This window comes from Piliocolobus tephrosceles, chromosome 18 (genome assembly GCF_002776525.5).
Source record: "Piliocolobus tephrosceles isolate RC106 chromosome 18, ASM277652v3, whole genome shotgun sequence".
NCBI classification, from domain to species: domain Eukaryota; kingdom Metazoa; phylum Chordata; class Mammalia; order Primates; family Cercopithecidae; genus Piliocolobus; species Piliocolobus tephrosceles.
Window position 1 is genome coordinate 938,746 of NC_045451.1, and position 17,382 is coordinate 956,127.

The 17,382-nt window shown below is 41.0% G+C and overlaps 1 protein-coding gene across 5 annotated transcripts in view; it reads right to left on the reverse strand.

Annotated features, from left to right (window-relative positions):
- Positions 1 to 17,382, reverse strand: part of ATP9B (ATPase phospholipid transporting 9B (putative)) — a 268,072-nt gene that overhangs the window by 131,866 nt on the left and 118,824 nt on the right. For all 5 annotated transcript variants that reach the window (XM_026455182.1, XM_026455183.2, XM_026455181.1 and 2 more), the window contains one exon: positions 5,796 to 5,871. In XM_026455182.1, the coding sequence (XP_026310967.1) occupies positions 5,796 to 5,871 (76 nt within the window). The remainder of the gene's footprint in view (positions 1 to 5,795; positions 5,872 to 17,382) is intronic.

Below are 17,382 nucleotides of genomic sequence, written 5' to 3' on the forward strand. Positions count from 1 at the left end.
CTATAAACATCCCACTAATGTTAAATTATCACAATGATGTAACAAGGCAAACTGCAAAATTAACTTATTTTTTAACATTAACAGAATAAGCAATTCTCAGAGAAGTCTTTGCAAGAATTAATCAAGCTAGAAACTGTTGACCTGAAAGCAGGTTGATGAGCCAAGTGGACTCCAGAGTGGCCTTACAATGTACAGCACCGAAACTCAATGTGATAGAGGACCAGGCACACATTATACATTTTTAACAGAGGTCCTGGTACAATATTTGTATAATCTGTTAAGGTTTGCTAAAGGCTCTCATAAGTATTCTCTCACTTGATTCTCATGAAAATGAATACTTACTAGAATTAGATTAAATGAATTTTTCTGACTGTCATGCTTTCTAATATCTAACATATAGTGTCAGTGCAGAAATATTTGGAACATTTTCCATTCTCTTTGACAAAGGGTATGTACTTATGAAGTAGAATAGGCTAAAAGATTGAGTAAAACCTGTATACAAGGCAAAAAGAAAGAGCGGAAAGGGGTTAACTGTGGATTGTGAAAATGAGACACGAGAGGGCAACAAAATCTGACAAACTCATTTTGTGTCTCGAAAGAGAACGGGAGACTGAGTATGATAAATATAAAATGTCACAAAGATTTCTCAGTGAATGAAATACTTAAACAGGAGAATTCCAAAACTTTAACCCATATTTTCAGTGTAAAATCAAGATCCACCTCCCTCACAACGGGCTCCAACTGGAGAAACTTCTACTTCAGAAAGACCTGAGTTCAGGATCATGTTGGTAGATTAAAACCACAACCACAACAACAAACCAGTTCTTAACAGGACACTAAAAATGGTGGTGGTCCAGTATTCATCATTAAATCAAAAATTCAACTCCATTTATCCCAAGAAAACATTTAAAAAGATTTAGGAGCACTTAATCTTCAAAGCCAGTGGATTACATTTGCCTGATCCATAACTGGACACTTCAGACTGACTACAGGTAAAAATTAATATAAAATATTCAGATGCTTTGGGTCCAAAAAGGGAGGCATAAAATATGACCACATTTACTCCTACACTCCACAGACCCCGTGACTAGGGCCCTTGAGACTTAGCCTACTTCCAAGAGGCTAGTATGTGGACAGTCTGCAAGTCATTCTACAGTCCAACTCTATTATGTCCAACTTCTGTTCAATCACAATTTCATGTGAGTAGGATAATTACTCTCTTGGTTATTATGTGCCTTGCTTGCTACACGCTATATAGAAAATTTCATGCAAAATTATACCACCTTCTATTGACTACAGTTGTATTTTAAGCAAATAACTTCCATGACGCAAAGCAAGACAAAGAATACTAACAAGGTCAAATTTTGTAGAAAAAGATACTCTCCTTTATTTAAACGTTTCTAGTTTATATCACAAAACATAATCTAGCACTTCAAAACAAGTAGTCCACTCAATATTTCAAGTGACAGGCCTATTGCAACACTTTTAGTTGCTATTTTTAACCACTGATATATTATGTTTAATTTGCAGATAATCAATCCTCACAAATTCAAATTAAGATGATTCACAGAAAATTATATAAAAACACAAAATACAAAACCTAGACCACTTTAACAAAACAACTAATGGCCTAAGCTATAAAATCAAAACGATGTGAAATGCTTACTAAAAGTCAACACGTATTTCATGTGTGTCTAATGAGAGACAGAGGTATTAACAAATCAACGTATTTGTTGACTCTCAATTATACACCCAAAACCTGCTAGATGCCATTAGCAAAAGCAGGCAGGACCACATACACCACCCTCTGGAACACACTCCAACTCGCAGATGCCCTCCAGGAGCCTATTTCCATAGAACCCCAGTGTGCACTGCTCCCTGGGGCAGGTGCTCCCGGGCTGGACCCAGTGATAGCAAGGCAGTCACTGAGCACTACATATACAACTCCAATCACGCACCAAGTACAGGAAAACTGATGAAGACCATGAACTGAGCCCCAGAATGTAAACGACCTAGACCAAAACTGATGCAGAGAGTACAAAGGAGACCCCCCAACCAAGGTCTAGTGTCCACACAGCCAGGACACAGAGACACAGGAGACCCGCACCCAGGTCTAGAGTCCACATGGCTGAGACACAGAGACACAGAAGACCCTCACCCAGGTCTAGACATCACGCAGCTGGCCCACTGAGTGACAAGGAGACTCGCACCCAGGTGTGGGTCCACATGGTCAGGGACTGCCCTCTGACAGCTCCGTCACACTTTTGTCAACCTTGCCTTAGGGAGCCGAGCTTTCCTTCCAGTTTTGTGACAGGTGAGTATCAGGAACACTCCTTTCTATGCTCATCATGACAGTAAACACAGCAGTTCTCCAGGACTCAATTCTGCATTGTACAGAACAAGTGTTCTAAACCCACATGGGAAGTGAAACCTCAGGCAGCACAGCAGCCCTCTGTGTCCCGCCTTGGGTGTCCCGCCTTGGGTGGCCTGTCTGTGTCTAAGCTGAGTCCTGGTTCCCAACTCCATTCTGCATTGTACAGAACAAGTGTTCTAAACCCACATGGGAAGTGAAACCTCAGGCAGCACAGCAGCCCCCTGTGTCACACCTTGGGTGGCCTGTCTGTGTCTAAGCTGAGTCCTGGTTCCCAGGCATTGAGGAGTCTAGGACGGGGAGGAAGGGCTGAGTTCACTTCCCTCCAGAGTCAACCTGAATTCAACTGAGATACGACTTTTCAAGTATAAGAGTAAAAGGAATTCTCAACTTGTAATCAATTACAAAGAATACAAGAGTGCTTGGGTTACTCTGTAAATCTTAGAGTCTTTCAAACATTCTTTAGGATATAGCAGTGGTAAATATATAGAATGTGGTAACTGTTCACATTAATAAGGCTTTTACATAAAGATATGTATGTACTAAAAGAGCTGTAATTAAAGAAAAAGCTTATATTTAAAGATGTTCGAATACAAACTAACATTAAAGGCACCTTAATTAAGCTTCTCGAGTGGATGGTTTTTTTTTGTTTGTTTGTTTGTTTTGAGACGGAGTCTGGCTCTGTGGCCCGGGCTGGAGTGCAATGGCCGGATCTCAGCTCACTGTAAGCTCCGCCTCCCGGGTTCCCGCCATTCTCCTGCCTCAGCCTCCCGAGTAGCTGGGACTACAGGCGCCGCCACCTCGCCCAGCTAATTTTTTGTATTTTTTAGTAGAGACGGGGTTTCACCGTGTTAGCCAGGATGGTCTCGATCTGACCTCGTGATCCGCCCACCTCAGCCTCCCAAAGTGCTGGGATTACAGGCGTGAGCCACCGCGCCCAGCCGAGTGGATGGTTTTAAAGTCATCTTCATGCCCACTAGGAAGACACAACACCGAATGCTAGATGGCAAAGAGAACAGAACGGGCAGGATGGGGCCGGCATGTTACAATGCCTAATAAGCGTCCAACTGGTCGGGTCCACTTGCCAAGGTCATCAAGAGAACCGAGGTCAGGAGAGAAAACTTTGTTCAGGGAACTGTATTGGATGTCTCAAAAGCCTTTAGCTCAAGCAACTTCAGTCTCCCTCAGGAGAAGGGCCACAAATCAACAGTACTAGGGATCGGTAACAACATTTAATACATGTTTACACAGCACCCAGGAAAAAAAGATGAAATTTATTTTAAAAAGAGAAGCATTACTATCTTCACGAATGATCCTTAATTAAGAATAATAAATATCAGTGAGATGGAAGAAATAGGCTGCAATAACTACGTATGGAAAATGTAAGCTTTCTCCCCATGTGTCAGCTTCTGAGTCCTGTATCACAAATGCTTTTGTGTAACTACTGAAAGCCGAGTGCTCAAGGACACTGGCTTCCGGGGAAGGCACAGCTGGACTCCATACTGGTCTCGGTGTGGCCTGGCTCGACGGTAACTGGCAGAGGGAACACACCTGCTGAGTGCAGTCATTCAGCGTGAGGCCAGACCGGCACTGACCATACTCACCACCTGGCGGAGAGGCTGGCAACACTCATGCCTCTCAGCAATGCCAAGGCAGCAGCATGAAGAAAGCTGGAGGGCAGGTTTCCCCGGCTGAACGTGCCTGCGCATGGCGTGAAGACCTTTACAGAACCCAGGTCCACGTGTTCACCCCGGAAGAGTCCTCCATGGCATGAAGCCCTTCTCAAGGCCTACAGAGCCCAGAAACCGGCCTGCTCACCTCTGAAGTCTCTTCACGGAAAACTGTCCTTATTCTCTTTGTATGTTGAGAAATGTATATATGTATGTTTTTTATATATATACACACACACGTATGTAACATTTATATCATACATAGATGTAATTTATATATAAATAACATCAAACACCCACAGAATTGCCACCTATTAAAACTGTCATATACCCATCAGGCATTTTGTAAAGACACAGAACACTAGGATAAGATTAATCCTCTTTCAAATTCTATCCTCCAAAAAGCTAACACGTGTACTCCTCCTGGAGTTCGTTGTATAGTTTTGCATAGTGCAGGCCAACAGTCAAACACAAGCACACAAAGCTGCCCTGTTGTGTGACACCTGCCTTCTCCATGGGCCTGGCACACTGGCCCTTGGATCCTTTTCTTCAAGGTACTGTCTCTTGGTACCAGGTTGCTAGCAGGAATGGTCCTCACACTGTTCCTGCCGCCCGCCTCATCCTGCCACATCTGCATATTCTTTAAATCTAATTTAAATGTTTCTTCTTCAGAAAAGCTGCCCTTAGACCTGGTCTATATAAGCTTCTTTTCTTTTGTGAGACAGAGTCTCGCTCTGTCACCCAGGCTGGAGTGCAGTGGTGCCATCTCAGCTCACTGCAAGCTCTGCCTCCCGGGTTCATGCCATTCTCCTGCTTCAGCCTCCCGAGTAGCTGTGACTACACATGCCCGCCACCACGCCCAGCTAATACTTTGTATTTTTAGTAAAGACGGGGTTTCACCGTGTTAGCCAGGATGGTCTCGATCTCCTGACCTTCTGATCTGCCTGCCTCGGCCTCCCAAAGATGGTCTTGATCTCCTGACCTTGTGATCTGCCCGCCTCAGCCTCCCAAAGTGCTGGGATTATAGGCTTGAGCCACCATGTCTGGCCTATAAGCTTCTTTAATTACAAAATTTCCATGGCATTCTGTACTTGTCTGTGATACTTAGCACAGTAACGTTATCTAGATCACCTTCTTAATCTCTGTCCACAAAGCCATAAGCTCCCTGAGGACAGGAACTGTAACTGCTTTGTCCCAGACCACATCACCATGCCTGGTGTAGAGCAGGTGCTCCATGCACATGCATCGGGGAGTGAGTGGCACCCAGGCGAGAAGGGCTACCAGCATTGGGCAGCACTGAGAAGACATAGCTCTGACAATCTAGCCTCACATTCCGGGCTGCCATCACCTTCCGGGCACCCTCTTCCAGGGCGCCTTGCTGCTAAGCCCCATTACTGGCACCAGCATCAACATCAACCCATTCCTGCTTCTGTAGCGTCTCTCATTAAGGAACACTGACAAGTTTGTCAAGAAACAGGTCAAAGACGAACAGAATATCCCTATACTTCTGCACGAAGGCTGCATCACCTCTCCCTGTCTCTGGCCTTGCGAACCACGTGCAGTGTCTGAGGAGCAGCATAAGCCTCACCACAAGCTCCCAGGACTGTCTCAGACCCACTGAGCTGGAGTCTGCATTTAGCAAGGTCCCTAAATATTTCAGGGCACTGTGAGAAACACTTGTTTGGAGTCCCTGGACAAAACAAAGCATCATCTATCCAGGAGCAATCACACTCAGAGGAGAACGCTTTCCTTACCCGATGCAACAATGGTGCTTGCCCACAATGTATTTTCTATGCTGAGACTTTCATGAATGGGCGGGTCACTGTCTTCCTGTGCAGGGAGACAAAAAGAAAACACAACTGTCAAATAAGTGACTGTTCATTATTCATACCTTAGATATCCTCAGTGTTAGAAACAGGTCCACAAGCTCAATCCAAGTGAAGAGCAGTGCAAAGGCCCTGCAAAATAGAAGTTAGATAAAAGGGACTATAAAAAATTGAAAGTATAAGTTCAAAGAAGTCCTGTAATCAATTAATTGCTTTCAGTGCTTAACATTAATACACAAACAAAATAATTCTAAATTCTCATGAAAGTACTACATCTTCTAATATTTATTTATTTATTTATGAGGTGCTATTATGTCGCCCAGGCTGGTCTCAAACTCCTGGGCTCAAGCAATCCTCCCATCTCAGACTCCCAAGTAGCTGGGTTTACAGGTGCATCCAGCATGCCTAGCTTATTCAACTACATCTTTAACATGTCATTTAACAACACTCCTGGAAAGGTAGAAAATATTAGCACAGGAACAGCCACAAGTCAACTCTTCAACATTTTCTTTTGCATGCATAGCATGATGTCCTCTTCCCATCTCTCGTGAAGGACAAGGGCAATGCTTTTTAATTGTACATGTATTCACGAGAGAGAAAATGTTTCTGTGAATATTGTTATAAAATAAACATATGTTTTTAAAATATATTTCTCTTAAATTCCTCTTTAAAAGTATGCCATTATTGACCAGGCGCAGGGGCTCACGCCTGTAATCCCAGCACTTTGGGAGGCCGAGGCGGGCAGATCACCAGGTCAGGAGATCGAGACCATCCTGGCTAACACAGTGAAACCCCATCTTTACTAAAACTACAAAAAACTAGCCAGGCGTGGTGGCGGGCACCTGTAGTCCCAGCTACTCGGGAGGCTGAGGCAGGAGAATGGCACGAACCCGGGAGGCGGAGCTTGCAGTGAGCCGAGATCGCGCTACTGCACTCCAGCCTGGGTGACAGAGCGAGACTCCGTCTCAAAAACAAAAAGGTATGCTCTTATTACACTAAATACTCTTAAACAAAATTCAAGTAAGTTATATGATGCTAACTACCTAAACAGATAGCAAACAAATATGGTCACACATCAGTATCACAACAGCAATACATACAGTCTAGTTTTACATTTACACTTTCAATGTTCATATTCAGAGAAGAAAATTACAATTTAAAATCTGGGAATTTTTCATCTCGATGTGAAGTCACAGCCTACATTTTGGTCATGGAAGCCTTATTAGAATAAAGGACCGCAAACGCCCACAGCCCTGCATCTAGAAGTAACACAGGGAAGACGTCCCGTGTGGGAGGTAATGACCTCGCGATCTGGATAGGGTAAAAGCCACACACTGTCCCGACTGCTGGGCATCTCCCGTCAAATAATGCAACCTCCACAGAACTGTATTTTATTATGAAACGGTAATTTGCTATCAGGATATAGCTTAAGAAAAAAAAAAAGAAATCAAATTTGAAAAGGAAAGAAATTGAAAACATATTTTCCGAAATAATCTGCATGTACAAAATACATTTATGCTACTGGTGTTTCCCTTCTCTTTACTTATCAAACCACTTTTAAATGATGTAATTTTGGCCATTTTGCTCATTACTTGGGAGATATTTGTTGGCCATTTTGCTCATTACTTGGAAGATATTTGCTAGATATTTGATTCTCTCATATACTTATTTGTGAAGCACAGAATCTAAACCAATCCTAACAGTTTCCAAAATATTTCCCCTAATATGTCAATTATTTAGAAACTAAGGTATTTTCAATTACATTCCGTTTGAGGAAGGGCTTTGGCCTCCAGTTGCCTTGTATGCCCGAAATAGCAAGCCCAGGAGTTGGGAAGCGTCCTGCAATGCAGGTGCAGCTCAGGGTCAGACTCTCCGGGCCCCAGGGATAGTGACCCTTCCACCACATCCCTTCACAAGAAGCAACCACCGGACCTGAAGACTGACCTTAGCATCTGAGCCTTTGGGAGACTGAAGGCTATGATGCTGGGAACTGTTTACAACACAGCTGGAGTGCTGTTTCTTCGGAAAAAAAAATCATTTCAAAAATAGACACTGGCATCTAAATAAACAGTACCTTGGTTACATCATCTACAATATGATCTCAGTAGGCACAAGTGCAATGCCAGCCACAATAAAAGACACAAACAGGTCTCCTCAGCGATGTCAAGGGTTTTAAGGAGCAGGTGCCCTGCAGTCACAGCTGGGATGGAACCAATCTGTCTGCAGTATGTGCTGACTCCAGCATGGACCAACTACTATTTCTGCAGATACACAAACACCTTCAATTCTACGGTCCCTTAGGAAGTTTTTCCTTCAACCCCACAGCCCCTTAGGAAGTCCTTCCTTCAATTCCAGTTTATCAAGCACAACACGTTGCACGCTTTGCTGAACTTAGCAGTTACACTTACAAAAATCTGATAATTAACCTGTATTGATATGCAAAATAGTAAGGATATATATTTTTAAGTGGAAAACCTGAGAATTATATTATCCCAATATAAGTCTGCATGTTTACAGGAGAAAAGAACTTAAAAGCAAGAGTCAAAAGAGTAATACTAGTATCTGTATCAGGAAGGGAGGAGGGCTGTAAAAGTGGTTTATACCTTTAACTACTTTATTTTTACATAGTTTCATACTAATGGTAATATGTTTACAAATGTCAAAATATACTGGAATCAAATTAAGCTTCTGCACAGTAGCAAACACACCACCATTACAGTCTTTAAAACACAGAAGAACATTCAAGTACTTAATTTTCCAACACTGTTCTTGTTTTTTCCACAGAAAATGCCAGATGGAAATTGCCTTTTGTTTACTTTGTTTATAACTAAAGTAGCTGCTCAAAGTAAAGGCATACAATTTATCCAATGCTGAGATAAACAATCCAGAAAAACTGAGTTACCCCTATGACTTTTATGATTTGATAGAACAACAAAAATATCAACTTTAAAGAAAAAGCAAGTAGCCTCTATGGATGAGACCACTTTGTAACTGAATTTAGGATTGCACCGAAATGGGTAATCTCTGACTCATTCAAAAAATGGTGTTACAGTTTAACTCAGCTTCACACTGTGGAAGAAACAAAAAAAGATACATACCCTCATTCCTACTTCCCAGATACAGTTGGCACGGTATATCCTTTACCTCCTTTACCTGCTGGGGGTCTAGAGGTTCCAGCGTTGGCAGAGGCAGCTGAGCATACAGTTGGCATTAAGAAGTCAAATACTGAATTCTATATTTATCATTTTAAAGCATGAAGCAATACAATTTCTGTCTACCATAAATTCAGAAGTTGATTGTATCAGAGCAACTGACATGTTTCTAATCCCATGTTTTATGGGTTTCACCTTCCTAGCACAGAATAGGCAATGAACATTGTCCAATAAATAAAAGAACACTCACAAAATTCTCTTTCTAATATCCACAGGAACAAGACGTCTGTCACCTCCAGTGCCTGCCAGCACGATGCTAAAGAAACGAGTCACCTGCCTGTGGTTAATGTGAGTCTCCTTCTTTTACGAAGCATCAGATACTTGCTCCTCCATGCCCTCCTGCCTGCTGTTACTCTAAGCTTCCTGCCTCTATCATTCATTAGGTACCTGCTCCTCCACGCCCTACTGCCTCCATGATGCACCAGGTACCTGCTCCTCCAGGTTCTCCTGCCTGAAGATGCCCATCATGACTTCACCGCCCCAGTAGAAATTCACACAACTGTATGCCCTTTAAACTCTTCCTAATGATTCACTTGACATGAAAGTTTAACTATTGATGTATGTCAATCTTTTAGTACTACCTTTTCTTCTAATGTCAAAGTCCAAGAGATAAGGGCATTTAAAAACATAAAAATGTAGAAGTGTTTCTCAAATGTAAACAAAAGTTTCTATATAATTTAGTTTTAGAAATTTTAGCTGGTTTCCTGTTACTTTTATATGACCATTTTTTCATTATGAATGTTTCTGTTTCTCTCTAACACAATTTTATGTTGAAGAAAACACAATACCTATGCCTTTTTCTTTCAGTTCTGGAATGGCAGTGATTGACTATAAACATTAAACATTTTTCTAACATGGAGAAAATTATTCCAAAAGATAGTTTTTTACCAGTCTCATGAAGCACAGAATAAATGACTGGGAAGACTTTATCCTCCCAGTCTTTTAGAGAAATAAATTATCTCTAAAATGTTCTATTTTGCTTTCCTTCTCTTTAATGGTCTATAGTGTGAATAGACAAAATGTGCTTGGGTGAGGATGCAAAATGTTACCATTTCATGCTGTTCTCTCAACAGCATACCCTACTTAACAAACAGCAGAGGTTTGCTTTTTTGAAGGAGAGTATTTTGGCTGAAGACGACATGAACAATGATAAGTGTGCTATGGTTTGCAAAAGAAATTACAGCAGAAAACACATTCTCAAAATGACGAACTCGGAATGTGACGTTAAAGGACTATAAATACTGCTAATATTTCAAAACTGGCTACAATTTCCAAATCCAAACTTCCAGGAGAATACATATCGATTTTGAACAATTAGTAAAATTAGCAATATCAATCATTCACATAATGAAAAAGATTATACAATCAGTAATTTAGGTTGTTCTCACATTACCTGAGAAAAGCAGAAGCAGACACCATCACAGCCCCACATCTATATTAAATTCTGCACAGGCATCAGCATGCATATTGGGTATACTGCCACAGGGACCTTGAATTAATTTGCTCTAATTCCGTATTTATTTATTTTTTAAGACAGGGTCTCACTCTGTCACCCAGGTTGCAGTGCAGCAGTGCAATCACAGCTCAGGGCAGGCTCCACCTCAATCTCGCAGGCTCCAGCAATCCTCCCACCTCAGCCTCCCAAGTAGCTGAGGCTATAGGCGTGCTCCAGCTGTAGCCACCCCACTAGGCTAATTAAAAAAAAAAAAATTAAATTTAAATTAGAAATCAGGGGCTGGGCACAGTGATTCACGCCTGTAATCCCAGCACTTTGGGAGGCCGAGGCGGGTGGATCACTAGGTCAGCAGTCCGAGACCAATATGGTGAAACCCCATCTCTACTAAAAATACAAAAATTAGCTGGGCTTGGTGGCACACGCCTGTAGTCCCAACTGCTCAGGAGGCTGAGGCAGGAGAATCGCTTGTGGAGGCTGCGGTGAGCCGAGATTGCGCCACTGCACTCCAGCCTGGGCAACACAGCGAGACTCCATCCCAAAAAATAAATAAGTAAGTAAATTAGGTCGCCCTGCGTTGCCCAGGCTGGTCTCGAACTCCTGGGCTCAATTCCCACCTCAGTCTCCCAAAGTGCTAGGATTACAAGCATGAGCCACCATGCCCAGCCAATTTGTTCTAATTCTTATTTAAGTATTTAAGCTGACACAAAAGAAAGATATATTTTGTCTTATGTATATTACACTATAAGAAAGGAAGTTAAGTGGATACCACTCCTTAACAATGCCCAGTTGATAAATTTGAATTTAACTGAATTCAATTTTCTCGTTACAAACAAGTTATTTATCATGTCTTTATTTTCTTCCTTTTTGAAAAATACACACAAAAATCAAGAATTTTCATCAAAATAATTCAGATTTCAGAATGGATATATCTTAAAATGAGAAAAAAAAAAAACTGTTAGAAAACATCAAATAAAGGCAATGAAAGGCTATCTGTTTGAATGAACTTGCAGTAATTTGCACAAGGTAAATGTGCCTTCAATTAGCTTGAAAACCAGAAGGAAGTTTCTCTCTTTTGAGTGGCACAGCCTCCCACAAGTGGCCACCACCACCAGGTCATTGGCACAGGTCTCGTGCCTCATGGGGTGAAGCCATTCCCATTCCTAAATTCAGCTTGTGCTCAACACTTGGCACTTGCACCTGGGAGGCCAATCGACTGTCCTAAAGTAACCAGGGCAGCAGCCAGCACCTGCTCCTAAAAGGGTGTGCGGGAGCCTCAGACTCTAGGACCTGGATGGCAACTCGGCATTGTGGCCTGGAAATTCCGTGCCCCCCAAGTCTGTTCTGATGAAAACAATTCCTCCACCACTTCTGCTCTGACCCCAAACGTTCCCGCCTCCGCCTCTGCTCGGAACTGGATGGATCCCACCTCCGCCTCTGCTCTGACCCCCGCGGATCCCACCTCCGCCTCTGCTATGACCCCCGCGGATCCCACCTCCACCTCTGCTACGACCCCCGCGGTTCCCACCTCCACCTCTGCTCTGACCTGGACTTTTCCCACCTTAACCTCTGCTCTGACTTGGTCTGTTCTCATCCGCCTCCGCTCTGACCTGGATAGATCCCTCCTCCACCTCCGCTCTGACCTTGACAGTTCCCACCTCCACCTCTGCTCTGACATACACAAATTTACTCACAAGATATTCAGAAATGTATCCTTTATTATCTGATATTTGGCAATTTCCGAGAAACCTTTATTATAATTTCTTAATTAAGCCCACTTGGTCAGACAGCATTTTTATTAGTTGGCTTTTTTTTCCTAAGCTTTTTTCTGGCGTATCTTAATAAATGTTCTGTGTGCACTGGGTAAACTACCCATCCTGCTGCCTTAAGTCTCTGTATCTATCAGTGGGGTCAACTTCACGGACAGTGTTCTCCAACACTATAGGGTTCTACTATATCCTTACTGATTTTCTCCCTACTCATTTGTTCAATTATTGAGAAGTGGGTATTAAAATCTCCAACTATCATAATGGGGTTGTCAATTTCTCCTTGAAGTTCTAACAGTTTCTGCGTCAGGTACAATCGTGTACAACATAACAACATTTCAGTAGACAATGGATGGCACAAACCACAGTCGTCCCATCAGGGTATAACAGAGATGAAGCATTCCTACCGCATGGTCATGCTGCAGCTATCAGAATGTCATAGCATTAGACATTACTCACGTTTTGTGGTGACGCTGGTGAAGACAAAACTATGGGGTTGCCAGTCATGAAAGCCTAGTGCATACAATTATGTACAGTACGTAATATTAAATAACAAACAACCGTTACTAGTTTATGTGTTAAACTAGTGTTTTTTAACAAAAACAGTTTAAAAAGTAAAATTTTTAAAACTTAATTTAAAAACTAAAAAAGACTACAGACTAGGTATATAAAGAAAATATTTTTGTACAGGTGTACAATGTGTTTGTGTTTTAAGCTAAGTGTTATTAATAGAGTAAAAAGTATTTTTAAAAATTAAAGTTATAGGGCTGGGCACAGTGGCTCACGCCTGCAATCCCAGCACTTTGGGAAGCCGAGGCTGGCGGATCACGAGGTCAGGAGTTCGAGACTAGCCCGACCAACATGGTGAAACCCCCCCATCTCTCTAAAAATAGAAAAAATTAGCCAGGCGTGGCAGTGCGTGCCTGTAACCCCAGCTACTCAGGAGGCTGAGGCAGGAGAACCACTTGAACCTGGGAGGCGGAGGTTGCAGTGAGCTGAGATTGTGCCACTGAACTCCATCTTGGGCAACAGAGTGAGACTCTTTCTCAAAAAAAAAAAAAAAAAAAAAGATAGAGTTATAGGAAGCTGAGATTAATTTACTATTTAAGAAAAACATTTTAAAATAGGTTGAGTGTAGCCTACATGTACAGTGTTTAAAAAGTCTACAGTAGTGTGCAGTCATGTCCAGGCCATCACATTCACTCATCACTCACTCACTGACTCACCCAGACCAACTTCCAGCTCTGGAAACTCCATTTGTGGTTAGCAGTCTATATAGGTATACCAATTCTTCATCTTTTACACAGCATTTTTTACTGTACCTTTTCTGTGGTTAGATACACAGATGCTTATCACTGTGTTACAACTGCCCACATTATTAAACACAGTAACACGTTGTACAAGTTCGAAGTACAGGAGCAACAGACTACACCATACAGCCTGGGTGCGTAGCAGGCTACACTATCTAGGTTTGTGTAAGTGCACTCCGTAACGTTTGCACAATGACGAAATGGTCTAACTTACTTCTCAGAATGTAACTCTGCTATTAAGCAATTCATGACCGTATTTTGCAGCTCTGTTATTAGTGCATAAATGTTTAAGGTTTGTCTCCATAATAAACCCTTTTCTCATTATGCTCTGAGATGTACTTTGTGTGATATTACTATAAGTAACTCCAGCTTTGATTAGTGTTGGTATGGTATCTATTTTTCTTTTCACTTTTTACCTGTGTTTTTAATGTGTTTTCTTATAGGTACCATATATTTGAATCTTGCTTTTTTACACAACTTGACAATCCTGGCCATTTAATTGGGGATTTAAACCATCTAATTTTAAACTTAGGTTTATGAGTTTAATTTCCAAATACCTGAGGATTTTTAAGATTTTTTATTTATTTCTAATTCCATATTGTAATTAGCGTGTGTATATATATATATATATATATATATATATATATATATAATAACAATTTTTAAAAAATATACTAAGACTTGTTTTCTATTCAACTATAGTTGGGATTGTTCCATGAGATTTTGAAAAATGTGTATTATGTAGCTGTTGCATTTAATAATATCTGTCAATATGCTAAAGTGCCTTCCTAATGTTATTTTAATATTCTATAGTTTTAATAAACTACATGTCCGTATTCCATAGATTAGAAGGAAAAAATCCATTCTTGTAGATTTTATGTTGCCTATTCGTTCTATCAATCTGGGGGTGCTCCGTTTTTCTCCAGTCTGACAGTCTGTGCCTTTTAACTGCAGAGATGTTTAATTACTGAGTCAACCATCTTGCTTTTCTACCTGTTTTTCTACTTTGCTTTTCTACTTTTGTTTTCTACTTGTCACACCTGGTATTTCGTTTCCTGCACCTGTCTTTTTTCAGGGGGAAAGAAACCAGTTGATCCCACTTTAGCATCTAACTTCATCACCTCTAATGACCTCTTTCTTTTTTTAGTGGTTGCTCTGAGAATTATTGTATGCAACCTTTACTTATCACAGTTAACTCTGAATCAATATTATATCACTTAACACATAATATTTTTTAAAAAACTTACCTCCATTTATTACCTGGCCTCTGAAATCCTCACCCTAACAGAATGGTTTTGTAGTTATGTGACCTTAACATACACGTTTATATGTTCTTCTCTGCACACTTTTTGTTCACTTTTTCATATACTTAATTCATTAATTTTCATTCTTTTATTTTTATTGCTCTCTCTCTAAAGATTATAAATTTTCCTATTTCTACACATATCCAACAGATTCAGATTTTGATATGCAGTGTCTCCATTACCAGTATTTTTTAGAAATTCTCCAATTTCACTTCATATTTCTCCTTTGATACAAAAATTAATTAATATATAGTATTTACATTTACAGGCAGAAAGTCGTTTCATTCACTGATTTTGTTACTGCCTACCAATTTTATTGCACTGTGATCAGAGAATATTGTCTGTATGAGTTCTATGTTACGGAACTAAAAATTTCTTTACAAACAAATGTATGTTCAACTTTTGATGACACCCTATATATGCTGAAATAAAAATTACTGGGGAACAAAGTTCAATAAAAATTTAAAATGATATATTTCACTGCTCATGTTCTGAGCTCTCTCTTCTATACCTCTCCTACCTTTCTGTCCACCTGACCCACTAGGCACTGCAGGTAGATGTTAAAGTTTCCTATGACGGACTTTATTATCTTATAGCGTCTTTCTCCACCTCATTCTAAATGCTTTCTCGATTCTATACTGGTATTCTTGTTAAATACCAAGGCTGCAACTCCTGCTTCCTTTTTATTTGTATTTGCTTGATGTATCTTTCCTTAACCCTTTGGCCTTTCTGATCCAATTTTCTGTGTGAAAAAGCCTGCGTACTATGCATCTTTAGCCATATGAATTGATAAACTGTTGTCTAATTTTTGAAACCAAATTTGTTTTTTGGTGAGGTGTGTATTTTCTGGTCACTACCATTTTACCAGTGTCCCAGGAGCCTGCCTTCATCCTACTCTCCTTGCTTAGACAGCTACTATTGAGCTTGTCAGCTTTCAATAAAGTCTCTGTCTTTTCACCAATGTAGCAACCAATGAGCTCCTTCTATTTTCTCCTCTCCTCCTCTTCTTGCTTTTCAGCTGATTATTTGAGGAAGCATACAAAATTCATACACACTGTACCATCTTCCACCTATCCTCCCTCCACTGTTTTATTCTTAGATCTGTTAGAGCTTCAGTGCTCACCATAAAACTTCCACCCAGGTCATCTATCGGCCGGGCAGAGCTAATCCTCTGTGAGATTATTCACAAAAGGCTCATGTGTACAACACACCTGAATTCTGAGAGCTTGAGACTGCTCTCCACGGAACTGGCACCTGCAGGACAGTCTCGAAGGAGCAAAACGCTCCACTCACACATTCTTCCCCTGCACCTCCTGGAAAGGCTGCCCTGCTCTTGTATGGCTCTGCATGCTGAAAACACTGACACCAACCTGGCCCCTTCCAACTGTGGGGAGCTAGTCATTTTCCCAGGGAGACCAAAGGATTTTTCCCTGTACATGTGAAATATGACAGCAGCTACATGTCTTGGAGTTTTCTCACGTGCATGCTGGGCCCTTTCAGTGTGTACCTTCAGACATCCTTGTATTTAGTAACACATACTTGAGCTGTCAACGTTTCAAACCGCTTCATGATTTTGTTTCAAGACTCTGATGTTGGGTATTTCTTGCCGTTCTTCCACATCTATCAACCTCTAGTCCTTTGCACCTCTTTGATCATCTCATTTCCTCGACTCTTTTCTTCACAACCTCCCTATCTCTTACTGTGCATCCCCCACAGGCATGCTGTCATTCAGTCCTCCCTTCTTGGATGCTCACGTTCAGTGTTCTCCTGAGTTCAGTTAGCCTTCACATTCACATTGTCCTGTTTTATTCTTAAGTTTTTATTATTACATTCTTGAGAAATTTATTCCATTTTGATTCTTGTGTTTTTAAATGTCTGATTTACGGTGTTCTTTCCTAAGTACCATTGTTTGGTTAGTTACATTTAAATCAGGCTTGTTGCATTGTTATAGAATTACTTTGCATTGAGGTTTTTTCTTTCCCTGTTTTTAGAAATTTTTTATCAATTGAAAATGTGCTTCTCACTTATCTGTTTTCTTCTGTTAATAACTACACTTGCCCAGGCACGATGGCTCTCGTGTCTACAATCCCAACACTTCAGGAGGCTGAGGCAGGAGGACTGCGTGAGCCTAGGAGTTTGAGGTTGCAATGAGTTATGATCACACTACTGCACTCTAGCCTGGGTGAGACAGCAAAATGCATTCCTTCTTCTATTCATAAGAATAAAGGCTGTTTTTCTTGAATCTGTACAAATAGGAAATCCTATTCCAAGGATGGGAGGTGGAATTTGTTTCTTAATCCAAGAGTGCCTTCTTCTACAGGCACAATGAAGTTCAATGTCTTCAGTGAAAAGCATCCTTTTGGGGTGGTGTGGGCTGACTCTTCTGATTGCTATTATCATGTTTCAGAAAGGTCAACTTTGTCTTTTTCTTCCTAACTAAGCCTCCTAGAGCCACCAACTCTTTACCAGT